This window comes from Salminus brasiliensis, chromosome 14, assembly GCF_030463535.1.
Source record: "Salminus brasiliensis chromosome 14, fSalBra1.hap2, whole genome shotgun sequence".
Taxonomy (NCBI): domain Eukaryota; kingdom Metazoa; phylum Chordata; class Actinopteri; order Characiformes; family Bryconidae; genus Salminus; species Salminus brasiliensis.
Window position 1 is genome coordinate 26,039,466 of NC_132891.1, and position 16,622 is coordinate 26,056,087.

The 16,622-nt window shown below is 40.2% G+C and overlaps 1 protein-coding gene across 1 annotated transcript; it reads left to right on the forward strand.

The window, feature by feature from the left end:
* The first annotated feature begins 533 nt into the window (after positions 1 to 533).
* prpf6 (PRP6 pre-mRNA processing factor 6 homolog (S. cerevisiae)) lies at positions 534 to 16,212 on the forward strand. Its single transcript, XM_072697089.1, has 21 exons — positions 534 to 753; positions 1,646 to 1,808; positions 2,720 to 2,838; positions 3,419 to 3,497; positions 3,595 to 3,771; positions 4,027 to 4,167; positions 4,459 to 4,553; positions 4,874 to 5,030; positions 6,460 to 6,622; positions 8,109 to 8,227; positions 8,324 to 8,542; positions 10,164 to 10,286; positions 10,406 to 10,527; positions 10,763 to 10,901; positions 11,070 to 11,189; positions 13,200 to 13,376; positions 13,496 to 13,629; positions 13,726 to 13,817; positions 14,261 to 14,375; positions 14,574 to 14,700; positions 15,684 to 16,212. The coding sequence occupies exons 1-21, from the start codon at positions 563 to 565 to the stop codon at positions 15,834 to 15,836; spliced, it is 2,925 nt and encodes a 974-aa protein (XP_072553190.1). The 5' UTR covers positions 534 to 562; the 3' UTR covers positions 15,837 to 16,212.
* Positions 16,213 to 16,622: the final 410 nt, after the last annotated feature.

A 16,622-nucleotide genomic window follows, 5' to 3' on the forward strand; every position in this document is an offset into this window, starting at 1 on the left:
AGAACAGGTGCCCCGTTTCAACTCACCCCTCGGATGTGTAAACAGTAAACAGTAAACACACCTTTATTGCCATTCATACTTTTATATTACACATTAAAATCATAAAATATGATCCGTATGAAGCATAACCTGATTCATTCAATAAATGAATACATATTTAACACAAACAATTCATATTACATCTTTGTGAGGCCCGTTATTCGGTAGGTACAGGTACAGTATCTGATCAGGCCTGAACCTGTGGCTGGAGTTCCCACAGGGATTCCCGGGGACCCCACACTTTACACACCTTTGTGTTTTCTTTTACCTTAAACACCGAATTTAACCGATTAACTTTAAATAATGAACAGGTCTATAGTGTGCAGTCATGTATGATAGACGAAGGGGGGGAAAGCAAACAGTCAGCAGAACTTGGGGTCCCCGGGACTGACTTTAGGAAGCGCGAGGGCTCGGCAGTACGCTACCCACTACTACCAGTAGAGACGCTGTAGGGAAACCTAGCTGGCGTCCTTAGAGCTCGAGGTCCAGAGGAAGCGCGTGTGTTGTTGTTCTGGAAGCAGCAATGGCGAGCACAGCGGCTAAACAGCCTCCAAAAAGCGGCGCCAAAGGCTCTGCACCGGCCGGCGGCGGAGCTGCTGCCAGCGGGGCAGCTCTCCCTCTGGCCTCTCCACTCATGGGGGGCATCAACAAAAAGAAGAAACCGTTTCTGGGAATGCCGGCGCCGCTCGGTTACGTCCCCGGTCTGGGAAGAGGGTAAGGCTAGGCTAACAGTGTTAGCTAGCTAGCATGTGTGTCGGTAAACTCACACAGTTGTCTCATGAAATAGCTTTAGTATATGATTATGGAAGGGCTTCAATTAAGGAGTGACTTGTGTCGCCTTTCTTAATAAATTCCACTCCTGTGTATGGCCATGTATTGTGGTTTTGTGTGGTTAGCTGGTTAGTTAGTTAGCTAGCTAGTTAGTTAGCCATCCAGAAACTTGGAGTTAACGGTAGTCATGACGGACAGGGGAGAAGTGTTTGTTAGCTAACTTTACTTAGTGCTGTGTAATTCTCTGAGAGGTTGATTATACTAGCTATAGCTGACAAAGTGCGAAATAGTCCCATACAGAAATGGCAGACGTGCTGCGTTATGGTCTGATGATATTAGCTGATCGTGTCTAACAACGTCTAGATGCCTGAATCGCTCATTAATTTTTTATTGCAAGAAAAACAGGTAGAAAAAAATCACCCTCTGATATAACCGTGAACAGAAGGCTATAGGTAGCGAAATGTTGTAGATATGGGAACATCATGTTTTGGGAGGTGGTCAGATCACAGAAATGTTTTCCTTGCGAAAGGACGGAATAGTATTAAAACGTTTGGTGTTTTGTGTTCTTCACTACTATAACTATACCCACATGTACTATAGCAGGTTTATGGTTTTGAGATAGTAAATGCATCCTGTCTTAATGCCTGAATGTTACATATCTTACTGCATTTAGATATTAAGATCTTAAATTGAACCAATGTTTTTATGTCGATAAATTTCGTAGTTTTGCTGTGCTGATTACAGTGATAGCCCTGCCAAAAAGTATTTCTATTGGGGGGAAAACAATGAGAATTAGCCTGATACAATTATAAGTTTGTTTGCTTTCTACCTACAGTGCCACAGGTTTCACCACACGTTCTGATATTGGTCCTGCTCGAGATGCGAATGACCCGGTGGATGACCGTCATGCTCCCCCGGGGAAGAGAACCGTGGGGGATCAGATGAAGAAGAATCAAGATGATGATGATGAGGATCTGAATGACACCAACTATGATGAGGTAGCTAAAGATAAACTGCTTTCTGTCTGACACCGCATTCATCTGCATAGTGGTTACATGTACCTGCATATATGACAGAAAAACTGGACTTGTCTCCCAGATTGCTTAACACCAGTTGCTTTGTGTAAAATACCCTTTATACCAGTGCAATGTTGAGTGTTTCCCAGCTGTCTCTTGACAGTATCCTATAGATTCTCTAAGTGGTTCAGATTCTGAGAGTTGACTGACCAATCAGGCACAGTAATATCATGATCAGCGGATGAAAGTGTGAAGTGCTCTAAAATCTCCTGGTAGACAGTTGGTAGACACCAACAGGTGACCTGGCACCTCAAACTATGACACGCTGCGGTAACTTCACACTGGTCTTCAAAGACATTGGATGTCTTTGGATGTGCCTCTCCACTCTTCCTCTAGACTTGATTTCAAAATGAAATGCAAAATTTACTTTTTCTTCTTAGCCCAGGCTGGATGCTTATGACATAGTTTTTGGTTCAGGAGTATCTTGAAATTTGGACACCCTATCCTAGAGACGCCTTTGGTTGTTGGCTCTTAATGAACCGACACCAGCTTTGTATGACAGTCCTCTCAAGTCAGTCTTCCCCGTCGTTGTGTGTGCACAGTAATAATAATAATAATAATGTCTTGGCAGGCTCTCCACTCGTCTTATATATTTGGGCATATATATATATATATATATATATATTTTTTTTTTTTTTTTTTTTTTTTTTTTTTTTGTTTTGTTATAAATATATATATTTTATTGTTATTTATTTATTTATTTATATAATTATGTGTGTATAAATAATATAAATAATATTTATATAAAATATGTGTGTATGCAGTTCCATTGTTATTTGGATCTGTTCATTTAAAATTGAGGAACTTTATAACTTTTTATCTTTGTCCTGTAGTTTAATGGTTATGCTGGCAGCCTGTTCTCCAGTGGACCTTATGAGAAAGATGATGAAGAGGCAGATGCCATTTATGCAGCATTGGATAAGCGGATGGATGAGAGACGGAAGGAGAGAAGGTATTCTTATAATGATAATAATAATAGTAGTAATAATAGTAGATGTATTACTCATAATATTGGTTTGGAAGCGTCTTAGTGAGAATTTGCGCTGAGAGGCCAGGTTTCGCGTGTGGGCATAGCATTTCACATGTAGGAATTTATTCAGGAATTTTATTTGTTTTGGAGCACATGAGGCGCATTGCTGTGTCCGTAGAGTACGAGATAGGGCGCTGTATCTCAGCTCCAAAGTGCGCAACATAGTGCTAAAGGCCTGTTTTGTAATGACTGAATACAGACGCAAATTGTTGGCACTAAAAGTTGCAGTAGTTTGTAATTCACTTTGACGTTTCCGAGTAGAAGCTGTGTCATCACTTGTTTGATGAGCCTTGTTGGTAGTAATGAAAATAGCCCACGTGTTGCTGCCAACCAGAACCAAAGTAATTCCATACAGTAGCTTCAGTCAGTTAAAGTGAAGGTTACAGTTTGATGAGCCTCTAACTGCAAAACACTACAGACATTTTTGCTTTCTGTACTTGTTTCAAAAAATTTCTTTTCTCCAGTCATTTTTTAAAATAACTTTTTATCTGGATTTCTGCAGGGAGCTGAGGGAAAAAGAGGAGATAGAGAAGTATCGTATGGAGCGTCCTAAGATCCAACAGCAGTTCTCAGATCTGAAGGTACATTTACGAATTCTTGTGTGAACGGATGTTTGTATTCTGCTTTAATTTGATCACTTATTCTAGGAAGTGAATTTACACTCTATTTTTTTTGTAGAGGAAGCTTTCTGAGGTGACCGAAGAGGAGTGGTTGAGTATTCCTGATGTGGGTGATGCAAGAAACAAAAGACAGAGGAACCCGCGCTATGAGAAACTCACACCTGTCCCTGATAGCTTCTTTGCCAAGCACCTCCAGACAGGAGACAACCACACCACTGTCGACCCCCTACAAGCGGTGAGAATCACACAGCATCATATGTTTATCATTTACTTTGCAATGTATCGATGTGTTTTATATTCATGCAAATAAAGTGGTAGCAAACCAGATCTGTAGTGAATGCAGACCAACTGTTTTTTTCTAATTTAAGACAGCATTGGTCTGTTGGTAGCAGCTAATAGAGGCGGGGAGGAACGCGTTGTCTGTTGCAAGTGTAGTGACCTCCTCAGTGTCTCCACATGTTTAAGTTTAGAATTAATTTTTTTCCTGCAGCAATTTGGTGGTTTGAATACACCTTTCCCTGGAGGCTTGAACACACCATACCCAGGGGGTATGACACCAGGGGCTGGAGAGCTGGACATGAGGAAGATTGGCCAGGCGAGAAACACACTGATGGATATGAGGCTCAGCCAGGTACCCCATGTGTTTGAGCTATTACAATCATGAGTAGCTGTGACAGATGTTTAGCAATGTTTTCTGTGTCTATAAAATGCATTCACCCCTTTAATTTTATAGCATTTATAGTTTTTCACAGTTTTTCCATGCATTATCTAGCAATTACATTTTTAGCGATTTATTTTTTAAGCACTAGCTTACACCCTTAACTTATTCCATACCATAGACAGCTACAGAAAAGATTCAGTATTGAATTTTTGAATTGTGCATGATTATGTGCTGATAATGTGCTTACTGTGGTGTCTGCAGGTTTCTGACTCTGTGAGTGGGCAGACAGTGGTGGACCCTAAAGGCTATCTGACAGATTTGAACTCAATGATACCTACTCATGGAGGTGACATCAGGTACCTTACCTTACATACAACTAGACATAATATAAATATGGTCTAGTTCCTGAACAACCTGGAGCAAATCTGTCAGGATGAAAGACCAGTCATCTTTAGCAGTGTGCAAAGTTGGTAGAAATTTAGTCCAAAAGACTAAATAGAATATTAAAAACATTTTAAATGAGACATATTGATTTAGACATTTTACTAAAGGTAATAGCATATTGGTTTGCAACAAAAACACTGGCTAAAGCAGTCTTTACCTGTGCAATATCTGATCTTTGAGCCTAGTCTGTCTGATGTTCACAGTTAAATATCTTTTTTGTGAATGTGTGCAGTGACATTAAGAAAGCACGTCTGCTGCTGAAATCAGTGCGAGAGACCAACCCTCACCACCCCCCTGCCTGGATAGCATCAGCACGTTTGGAGGAGGTCACAGGAAAATTGCAGGTGGCTAGAAATCTCATCATGAAAGGCACAGAGATGTGTCCTAAGGTCAGTCAAACTCTTGACATTTACATACACCCATTCCTCAGTATAACTTGTCTACATTGAAATATTACTCTTTAGACCCAGAGTACAATGCACAACAGTAGCACATTACATGTGACTACATAGTGTAGATACACAACACAAAACACCAGGCAGGATCACAAGACAATAATGTATGATTGTATGGAGTGGGTCAAAGCAACATAAGTGCATGCAATTGTGGGCTGTAAAATATTCAGTTTGGATATCATATAATGTGAGTGAATCATGAAATATCCAAATGTCAGAGCATGTAACACTGACATGCTCATATGAAAAAGCAAATGTCATGTCTTTCCAGTAGAGGGCAGAGAGAATGAGTTTAAGGGCTAAAGGGATTAAAACATAGCAACAACATTGTGTTGCTATGATGACGCTGCATTTGCTGGAAGACTCCTCATGGTACTATGCCTTTTACACACACAATTTGTATAATCTGCTTAGTAACATACTTTTAGTTGAGTTTAGTTTTCTACACTATGTCCAAAAGTTTGTGGACACCCTTTCAAACGAATGCATTCAGCTACTTTACATTGCACTCATTGCTGACACAGAGGTGCAGGTAATGCCAATAGATTAGGACTCTCTACAGCAGATAAACATAACTTGTTGACACTATGCGTATGTCAAGCGTAAGTTACAGGGGTATAAAGCTTTCCTGCATTAACTAGCAGTAGAACTGTGTAGTCTGGGATGATCGTGCTTTTGGGATGAGTTGGGGATGAAGTGGGGTGATGATCATATGTTGTCTTGCCCTTGCTAACACTCATTAGCAATTCTCCAAAATCTAGATGAGAGCCTTCCATGGACAATAGACATTTTTTTCCAATAAAAGCTTTTGATTGATTTAATACCCTTGATTGACTGAGCAGGTGTCCCAATACTTTTTGTCTGTAAATTGTTTCATACATCTTGAAACATTTTGTTTCAGCAACAAAAAGACTGTGCTCTTCAGTTCAGAAATAATTGACTCTGACAAAAGATTGTTTTGATTTGATGGAAGCTGATAATGACTGCACTGCAAATGAACACACACTGAAGATTAATGAAGTCAGTCTGTTACCAGTCTCTAGTGAGCGAGGTCTTTGCCCTGGCTGAGAAGATGGCTTCATTCAATCTGTGGAATTCTCTGCTGCCTTAGTAATCACTGAGTAAAGCCCAGCAGGACTTCCCACTTATTTTTTATTTATTTATTTATTTATTTTTTGAAAGACAGCCCAGTACTCTTTAACCTGAATCTATAGCATTATAACTCTGGGCTAAAGGTACTAGATGAGGTTAAATTTAAGTGAAGATGGTGGCATAGCAGGAATTAGGTGTTGGACAGTTAAAAATGGTCAATTGAAACACTGTGTTTTTTCACATTGGTGTACATATGTCTGCTCTTCTACAGAGTGAAGACGTTTGGCTGGAGGCTGCACGGCTGCAGCCAGGGGACACAGCGAAAGCAGTAGTTGCTCAGGCTGTAAGGCATCTTCCCCAATCTGTGCGCATCTATATTCGAGCAGCTGAGCTGGAGACTGACATCAGAGCCAAGAAACGAGTGTTGAGGAAAGGTCAGTGACTGAGCGACTTCCCATACCCCAAAAGAAACATTCTTTGGCTCTTTGTCAGTGTTCAAAAGGTTGTTGTGTGTTTTTTTTTTTTTTTTTTTTTTTTTTGTTGTTTGTTTGTTTTTTTTTGCCTTCATCGTTATTCTGTGTTTTCCCTTCTGTTTTTCATGCTTTACTTTTTATAGTTTCTGTTCTATCTCTGTTTTTCCCAGCAGCATTTCTCTATGACAGAGATGGATAGCTTGTTTCCTCTTTTCTTTCTTTTTCTTTCACAGTGAGTTTGTAACAGTACTGTAGTTTCATGTTCATTGCAGTATTTCGTCTTCTTGCGGGTATTTTAGCAGAGACATTCTGTTCTTCCATCTGCTCTCTGTAGGACGCGAGCTGCAAAAAAGTGCAGTGCATGCAGTGACCAGTGCATCAATAATTCAGCCATTCACTGACTGTGATCTGTGAACTGCAGATTAACCTCCAATGTTTAGCCAAATATTGTCGAATACAGTTTTACTGCTGCTGTACTCTTTCACACTGTTTATTTAAGCAATACACAGACATTTGTTAGAGACTTCTGATGGACAATATGTCATCAGCCTAGGACTGGGCCATATGGTAAAAATACTATATCATGATATTTAAAGACATTTTTCATGATGCACAATATTTATCATTATTTATTACAGACTAAATACATCAGTAGTGACAGATTTTTAAAAATTGCTATTCAGATATTCTCCCATACTGAGTACAGTGTTTTTTATTCAACATTTGCTGCTCTTTATCTAATTAAACCAGTCTAATTACATCATTTATCATTTATCACAATACAATAAAATATCGGCATATTGCCTAGCTCTATGTCAAACTCCGCCAAAGCTACTCTAAAATGTGTAAACTAACGAGCCTCTTAGGGAGGCAGAGTAAAGACCACCAACCAGATAAACACTGAGACTTTTTTCTGGTTTGTTGCTCCATAAAATGATTCAATCCAATCCAATCTGTTCTGAACAGTCTCAGTTTCAGAATGGCCTCTATTTATTACAATTATTATTGTTGTTGTTGTAACAAAATACCTAGGATATCTTTGACATGACCTGTAGTTGTTAAACGCTAGGAAACTGAATTCCATAGCAGTTACATGTGCCCCTGTAATTTGGTGTGAAAGAGCACCACAGTGCTTAATTTTTATGTTTAAATCACACTTTCTTTTCTTCTGGATCTGTTACGTGGATTGGATATTGTAACCTTTTTTCCTGTACAGTAGTCTGCATGCCTTTTTAATAAATGTGTCAGGGTAGCATCAAGAGCAGCAACAGATTGCTATTATTATTATTTATTTTATTTTTTTTATTACCATAGTAAACTCTTTTGTTGCTGTAATTCTCCATTCAAATATCTTCAGTGACTCTTGTAATTGACCAGCACAGTGTCAAAGAAAGTGATGTTTTGTTTTTGTTTTTTTTCCTGTATGTACGTCCATTCGCACCTGCAGCTCTGGAGAATGTGTCCAAGTCTGTGCGTCTGTGGAAGACTGCTGTTGAGCTGGAGGAGCCAGAGGATGCCAGAATCATGCTAAGTCGAGCTGTAGAGTGCTGCCCAACCAGTGTGGAGGTACAGACTTAATCCTCTTAAGTCGTAAATCTTTCGATGAACATTGTATGCCATAAAAGTCAAGCTTTTCTAATAAAGGTCCTGTTTCTGCTACAGCTCTGGCTCGCTTTGGCCCGGCTAGAGACGTACGAGAACGCTCGGCGAGTTCTGAACAAGGCCCGTGAGAACATTCCCACAGATCGGCACATCTGGATCACTGCTGCCAAGCTGGAGGAGGCCAATGGCAACACGCAGATGGTAGAGAAAATCATTGACAGAGCAATCACCTCGCTAAGGGCTAATGGTGTTGAAATCAACCGTGAGCAGTGGATTCAGGTAGGCCATTCCAATTCATCCCATGTGGAAGTAAGAAATGAAAGATGGTGTCTGGAAAACCTTGTGATGTTATAACAGATGGAAGTTTTGGTTATGTGTTTGTGTATTTTCCCAAGACAGTGTTTCCTATTTTCCAAAATGGCAACACTTTCTAGATTTAAATGCCCTAGGCAATGTTAATTCTGAATTTGAACTCTGAAAGTGTTTTTTTTCTTTCAATGAACAAGTAACAGTCCCAGATGCTAAAAAAAAGGCACACAAAAATCATTGGTTACTTTTGCCAAAGAAAATGTGGCAAAGCAGCTTTCAGAAATCTAGTATTAAGATTATCAGTGAGCAAAAACTGAGCAAGTCAAAGAGGGAAAAAAATACACTGTTTAGTATCTGAGTGTGTGATGTGGTGTGTGTGTGTGTGTGTGTGTGTGTGTTTTTTTTTGGGGGGGGGGGGGCGGGGGGGGGTGTTTTATAGTTGTTCTACTGATGCTCTCAAAATTATGTATCCCCCATTGCAATTAGGCTTATTAGCGATATTGCTCTTTGCAACAAAAATCAATCAACAGACCACCTTAACTAGCCCTAACTAATATAACGTGTTTTTTCCAAATTCAACACAAAATGCTACTTTTAATGTCCACCACATTCAGAATTATTCAATTCATATTCCTTCATGACAAGTGTTTTTAGAGCTTAGTAGAGTATCAGGAAACCCTAAGGGAAAATGGCATGCCTTCTGTGAGGAAGCTGAAGCTTGAGCGTCATTGGCAAGCATTAAAGTCCATTTTGGGATTTGAAGAAGGCTGTTGCAGCTCGCAAACCCAAGAATATTAGTGAACTAGAGGCCATTACGAATGATCAATGCTGCCAGAAGCTGGTGTTGCATCATGTTTGTAGCAGGTCATAACAGCAAAAGGATGCTGTACTAAGTACTAAAGACACTGGTCATGAAGGGGTTGAATTAGTCTGAAACTGCAGTAGTCATTAAAAGTAGCATTGTTTAATTTGGAGAAAACCCTTGTTATATTGGTTGTGTGAGTTTCTTTAGTTGTTTGATTGGTTTATTGCAAACAGCTGCTAATAAACCTAATTTGCAGTAGCGGTTGAATAATTTTTCTTTTTTTGGTTTTATCTTTAAATAAAAAGGGCGTAGTAAAAGGATGTATGATCTAAAGAGTTTATTTTATATGCAGTAGAACAGCCCCAGGAAGCTGAGTTGGTAAATGTTAAGCGGCATGCTTTTTCACACAAGAACATGCTGCTGCAGAGAACTTCACACACACAAAAAGTTGGGAATCGTACATTTCTCTGCCAACAAACTGGCAAACCTTATTTGCACCTTGATTGTGCGTGACAAAAAGTAAGTGTCTTTCCAAGTCTTACTCCAACATATCCTCTTTGTTGGACAGATTGATAAGGAGATACCATGATATGGCGTGACGGCTCACAGACTTTTCTTTGCTGACTGCAGGGCAATAGAGACTCTGACTCAAGTCTCGACAGATAAAACTATAACTTCTAACCAAGAATGCGACTACTGTTGATTTAAAGTTAGAACACAGACCATTTCACATTGGCTTATCTTTTAGAATATCTTTCTCTTGTAAATCCCTTTTCTCTGTCTAAGGATTCTGAAGAGTGTGACAAAGCAGGCAGTGTGGCCACCTGTCAGGCGGTGATTAGAGCTGTGATCGGTATCGGTATTGAGGAAGAGGACTGCAAACATACATGGATGGAGGATGCAGAGAGTGTAAGAAATGTTCACAATTTTTGAATATGGAATTCTTAATATGACTAATCATATTGTAGTACAACCACAGTTCCTGGATTCATGTAACCTTTTGATCATGCTGTCAATGTGTTTTTTAGTGTGTGGCCCATGGCGCGCTGGAGTGTGCTCGTGCCATCTATGCCCATGCCCTGCAGGTCTTCCCCAGCAAAAAGAGTGTATGGCTGCGAGCAGCTTACTTTGAGAAGAGTCATGGCACACGGTAAGACAGTAGCCCCAATGTGGAACGTCTATCAGTATGGTAAACGGTGTCTCTTCTGGACATTCTTACCTTAAATGTAGTTTCAGTCACCCTGACCTGTTTGGTTTTTGCACCTGCTAAACCTAAAGGTTGTTAGAAGACACCTCAACCTCAGTAACCTACGAACATGTGTTCTAACAATGATTCTCTCCATCTCTCTCTCTCTGTCTCTCTCTCTCCCTCATATAATTATTAGAGAGTCTCTAGAGGCTCTTTTGCAGAGGGCGGTAGCTCACTGTCCAAAGGCGGAGGTGCTTTGGTTGATGGGAGCCAAGTCCAAGTGGTTGGCTGGAGATGTCCCTGCAGCCAGAAGCATTCTGGCACTGGCCTTCCAGGTAAACCCTGAATTTAAATTCTTTCCACGCTATGAAGAAAAGACTAAAGCACCATACGAGTGCATTTAAACAGTTTTTTTTTTGTTGTTTCATGTCAGTGTAGTTCCCCTGTTTACCTTAAATTGTGATCTCTTCTGTCCCTAATCCAAACAAAATTCTCCTCCCAAGGCCAACCCCAATAGTGAGGAGATCTGGCTGGCTGCTGTGAAGCTAGAGTCTGAGAATAATGAGTATGAAAGAGCACGCAGACTGCTGGCTAAAGCCCGCAGCAGTGCCTCTACCGCCAGGGTAAGTGTCCTAGCAGAACTTTTGGGAATGTCTGTTTCAAAGGATTCCTGTTTGCTATGGTCCTTGTCCATGCTTGTTTTTCTTACCTTTCCTAAAAGATTTATTAAGAAAAATTAATGATTGTTCTATTGTGGTGAATCACTCTGTGATCCATCTTCCTGCTTATATAAGCCAGATATAACCTGAAGAGCCCTGAGGGGACATTTCAGTGCTATAAAGAATATTGTTAAATGTTATTTTCCCCTCTTTTTTTATTCAAGTTATTTCTTTATTTTTTGTCAGAAGGTGTTATGTGAAACACTAAGCTGTAAAGGATAGTTAAAGTAGTTTATTAAGGAAATAAAATATTATTTGTCTGATCTTAACCATGCAATGTACATAGCAGTGCTGGAGTCAAATAAAACCTAAATCACAGCTGAGCGGCAAAAAAAAGAGAATTTATTTGTTAGTGTATGCTCATGACTAAATCTAAATGGCCTCTGAAAGTGACTGCCTTTCTGCCTTGTGAGATGATCACACTAAACCATGAGCATTTTAAGATGAGATTGATGGTGTTTTTTTGCTTTTCAAAGGACTGATGCCATATCAAAACATCTAATACACTTTTGGATGTCACATCTAGTCCAAAGTGCTATGCTATGCAAACACAGGAAGGCTGCGAATTGGAATTTTTGAGCCGTATCAACAACATTGTCTTGTTTTTTTTTTAGCCGGTGTGCAGTCTGTCAGTTTCACCCTCCGTGCGAAAGATCGCTTGTGAACTCACTCAGTATTAAACTCTCTTGAAAGTTCACACTGACGCATGTTATGTGGCAGCTTGGCACGAACATGTTTGCAGCTCATGTTTTTAAGAAACAGTGGTATATAAGTAAAGTGTCAGGATGTTTTCAGTTTAGTGTTGTCGTCATCAGCCCTAAGGTAAGTTCACTGGTCACACTGGCATAGATTTTAACGTGAAGACAAAATGCAAATCGTGGGATGATATGTTTTCTAACAAAATGTGCAATTTTAATGCTTGTTAGAAAATAAAAGTACAGAGTAAGATTGTGAGAAACTTGAGTGTCCAGCTCCAGTTGGACCAACTGGTTGACCATAGAGTTATGTAGTCACAGCCCGCCTTATTTCTAAATCAGAGTCCTAGACTCAGACACTTTCATTATTTGATAATGTGTAGTTGATATGCTGAGGATCCAGTGTCGTTTTCTCTTCACTAAAACGTTGTGACTGAAGGTTTTTAATTTGCGTGTTTTGTCTGTTCTTTCAGAAGTTAAACATTTTATGTTCTTGGAGTTGGTTCAATCAGTCAAACCTAAAAGCTCTTGAGTAGTGATCCAGCAGGCTATTGGAACATGACCTAAGGTTAAGAGCAGATTAGTGTCTTTTTTGTTTAAATAGAGTTGGAATGTTTGAAAGTTAGTGATACGAAGGATGCCAGAAAGTTTTGTCTGGGCTTGTCTCCTGTCCTTGCGCCGGGAAATAGTATCAGCATTCAGGCAGTTCTCACCCCATCAGGTACTTGGCAGTGCTCAGGGATGTTTTGAAAACCAAACGCTGCTTTCATTGTTTTTTTTGTTTTTTTCACATTTATGAGAACTAGTATAAAGATAAGGAAACTCCGTATGAATCTTTCATGAATATCGCCCAGTGTGCAGTTTTTCAAAATGTGACCATCTGTTTTTCTTCATTTTTAAAAGCAAAACTTGTTTATCATTTCTTTTATTGATGTTGTGGTTTTGTATTTTATACTTTATTATCTCAAATATTTGTGTATGTTATTTATTTATTTCCTGATAATGTTGACCATAGGGGTGGACAATGACCTAAATATATCACAATATTTAAAATTTGGTCTATGTTCTAAAGGTAGTGACCATGTCCATGATATACCCAAAAAGCCCTGCTTTAATTGACAATAATATTTAGATTGAATATTCCACATGTGAAGTAAATAAGAAGGAAAGTAAGAAATGGTTAACATGGTTTGACCAATTGTTTTTCCCCCCTCTAAAGGTGTTCATGAAGTCCATAAAGCTGGAGTGGGTGCTGGGGAACATTGAAGCAGCCCAGGACCTGTGCTCAGAAGCCCTAAAGCTTTATGAGAATTTCCCCAAACTCTGGATGATGAAAGGTCAGATTGAGGAGCAGTCAGAGAACATGGACAAGGCCCGTGAGGCCTACAACCAGGGGGTAAGTGCAAAATGGGATTGCCTCATGTCTCTATTCCAAATTCGTATTATTTGTTTGGCACACTAAGGACTCAGCTCATTACTCTAGTATTCTAAGGTAGCCTTTGTTTTTTTTCTCAGCTAAAGAAGTGTCCTCACTCCATGCCCCTGTGGCTGCTGCTTTCCCGTCTAGAGGAGAGAGTGGGTCAGTTGACGCGTGCACGTGCTATCCTGGAAAAATCTCGCCTCAAGAACTCACAGACCCCGGAGCTCTGGTAAGACCTCACACATGGATTTTATTTTTTTTTTATTCTCCATACAAACCCTCCCTGGAACACCGTAACAACTTGACCTTCTCTCCTATCTCCTAGGTTAGAGTCAGTTCGACTGGAATATAGAGCAGGCCTGAAGAACATTGCCAACACACTGATGGCCAAAGCCTTGCAGGAGTGTCCCAACTCGGGTAGGCTGTGTTAGCTGGTTTTACTTCAGCAGCAACGTCCAATTCTAATCAAGCACACTGCAAAGAATGCAGTTTTGCACAGTTCAGGGTTTCGAAGCCTACAAACTTTTCGAAGCACAACAAACATTTAGCACAATGTCATTGGACAAATTCAGTCAGTAATGAGATCAACACAGGTTTCTGGGGTTCAGTCACTCTTGTTCAGATTCCAGGTTTCAAATGATAAGTTATACCCAGTCTCACAACTTTGGTGTGTGTTGCCAAGTCTCCCAGAATGAAAATGGTGACTGTTACTTCAACAAAAGCAGGATAAACTCCTTTAATTCCTTTGATTTTGGAAAATAACAATGAATGAGCCTGTCCCACTTTTTTTTCTCCATACATACTTTTTTCAAATTCTCTTATTATTCTTTTTTTTTTTTTTCTTTCCCTTCCTTAAACAGGCATCCTTTGGGCTGAGGCTGTATTCCTGGAGGCCAGACCACAGAGAAAGACCAAGAGTGTTGATGCTCTGAAGAAATGCGAGCATGACCCTCATGTTCTCTTGGCAGTTGCAAAGTAAGCCTCCATGATGTGTGATAGTGATATTGGTAATGGTTTATGAATGTTACCTCTGGGCATATTTGTTAGAACATTTTGCCCTGTTTTTGCATTAATAATAATACTGTAAATCTGACCTCTTGTTTTTTGGCATGCAGCTTCTTCTTTTACTTTGTTAAAAGCAGCTCTTGTGATGTGTGTATGTCTGACTAATAGGTTATTCTGGAGTGAAAGAAAGATAACTAAAGCTAGAGAATGGTTCCTGCGCACAGTGAAGATTGAGCCAGACCTGGGTGATGCCTGGGCGTTCTTCTATAAATTTGAGCTACAACATGGTACAGAGGTAAGAGCATTTTAACATCTCCCAGAGCTGCATCTATGGTTGTTATATCTTGGACTAGTGTTGTGTTGAATAGCTTTTTTTGTTGTTAGAAAAAGAATGTATAGGTGTAAGTAGGATTTCAAGGATTAAGTAATTCATCATTAATGTAATGACTTTTAACTCTCACTAACTCTACTTGAGAGTACATCACTCAGCCCAGTACAGCGGATATCAGCAGAGATGGCAAAAACTGCTAATGGTTCTTTAAGCTACACAGTGCAGTTCTGCAGGTATAGGAATTCACAGGCTCTCACAGTTCGTGCTCAGATTCCAAAAATGTGGTTGATTCCAAAAAAAAAGTCTTTTGTTGCGTCTTGTTCTGTGAATTTATTGGCAAAACTGAACCCCGATTACTGCCTGATCCATTTAGACCCAGTTTTATTTTTCATTTATCTAATGCTGAAATACGTGTTAACACATTGGTCGGATTACTGACACGATCTGATTTTCTGCAGTTATCGTAAATGCACTCGTTGACGTTACCAGCTACTAGTCTACTAGCTATTGGAGTAATGTGTACACATGAATTTAGCAGGAAAGGCTCTTTCTTACGGTGGTCTGCTCTGCTCTCCCCTGTATGATCCGCATTTTCACAGCCAGTTGAACAGATATAAGTGGGAAAGAGGTTGTTGGTAAGCAAAACTAAGGCTGGCTTCTTATTGCCAGCTTCTTTCTGCTTTAAATGGTGCAGCAGTTTCATTTTGTGGCCTACAGAGCATTTGAGCAATAAACCATTCATGCATTCTAAAATACTACAGGGACATTATTCTAATTGTTGTTACTCATCAGCTTTGCTGGCCTCATTCAGTACTCCTTAGGCTCAGGTGAAGTGGTGTTTGATCTTTTATCATCTTCTTTTCTTAATTAGAGAACGAACAGTGTTTTTCTGGCGTAGGATGTTCACTGATGGTTCAGAAACTTCATTGTTTGGCCTTCTCCCTCAGGAGCAACAGGAAGAAGTGAAGAAGCGCTGCGAGAATGCGGAGCCCCGCCACGGAGAGCTGTGGTGCGCCGAGTCCAAACACATCCTCAACTGGCAGAAGAAGATTGGCGAGATCCTGGTCCTCGTGGCTGCCAAATTGAAGAACACCTTTTAAAATCTGGGACTCAAAATACACCATGCACATGTGCAGCTTTGTATGAGTAAATGTGTTTTGTTTTTTTTAGTGGAGATGTATATGGACAGGGCTATTTTACCATTGTAAAATAACTTTATCTTATGTGCCAGTGTTTTTCTTTTTGCTGTTTTTTTTTTTTCTGAACCAGACAGAACTGCAGACAGAATGAATCTGATGTGTAATTTTTCTAGACAGTACCGACAAGCTCTTTCTAAGTAACTATAAACTTCTTTAACTATGGTTGTCATGCCAACAGTGTGTTTTCCGCCGTGCATGCATGCATTTGTCCTTCGTCCTTCTCCTGCAACGTTGTGTACATTCCCACCATGAGGCACAATAAACGAAATGCGCAGCATTAGTTGTGTCCGCGTTCTGCACGGGGTCAGTTTAGGTAAAGCCGGGGACGTTTTGCGCTCGTTGAACGTTGTATTTTCAAGTGTAAGGAACCGCTTGTGGTCTGTTCCCGGAACGTGTGGGTGCTAGAATGCCCGCGAGATGACGGTACGTTGGGCGCGCGGCCTTTAAAAGCGCCTCATCACCGAAACCGAAAGAAACGAGCAGTGATTGATCGCGGAAGTTTCCTTGGCTTGATGAGACTGGAATTCTGGAGAAACCCAAAGCGCAACGCCAGTAACCCATGACGGTGAGGGAAATTGGAGTCGCGCTGGGGAATTTAGGCGATGTTGGGAGAGAAGCTCTCGGCGCACATGAACACAGCTGCTCCAGCCAGAAAGACCGACCTTGTCCGTGAGCGCGCGCGTGAAG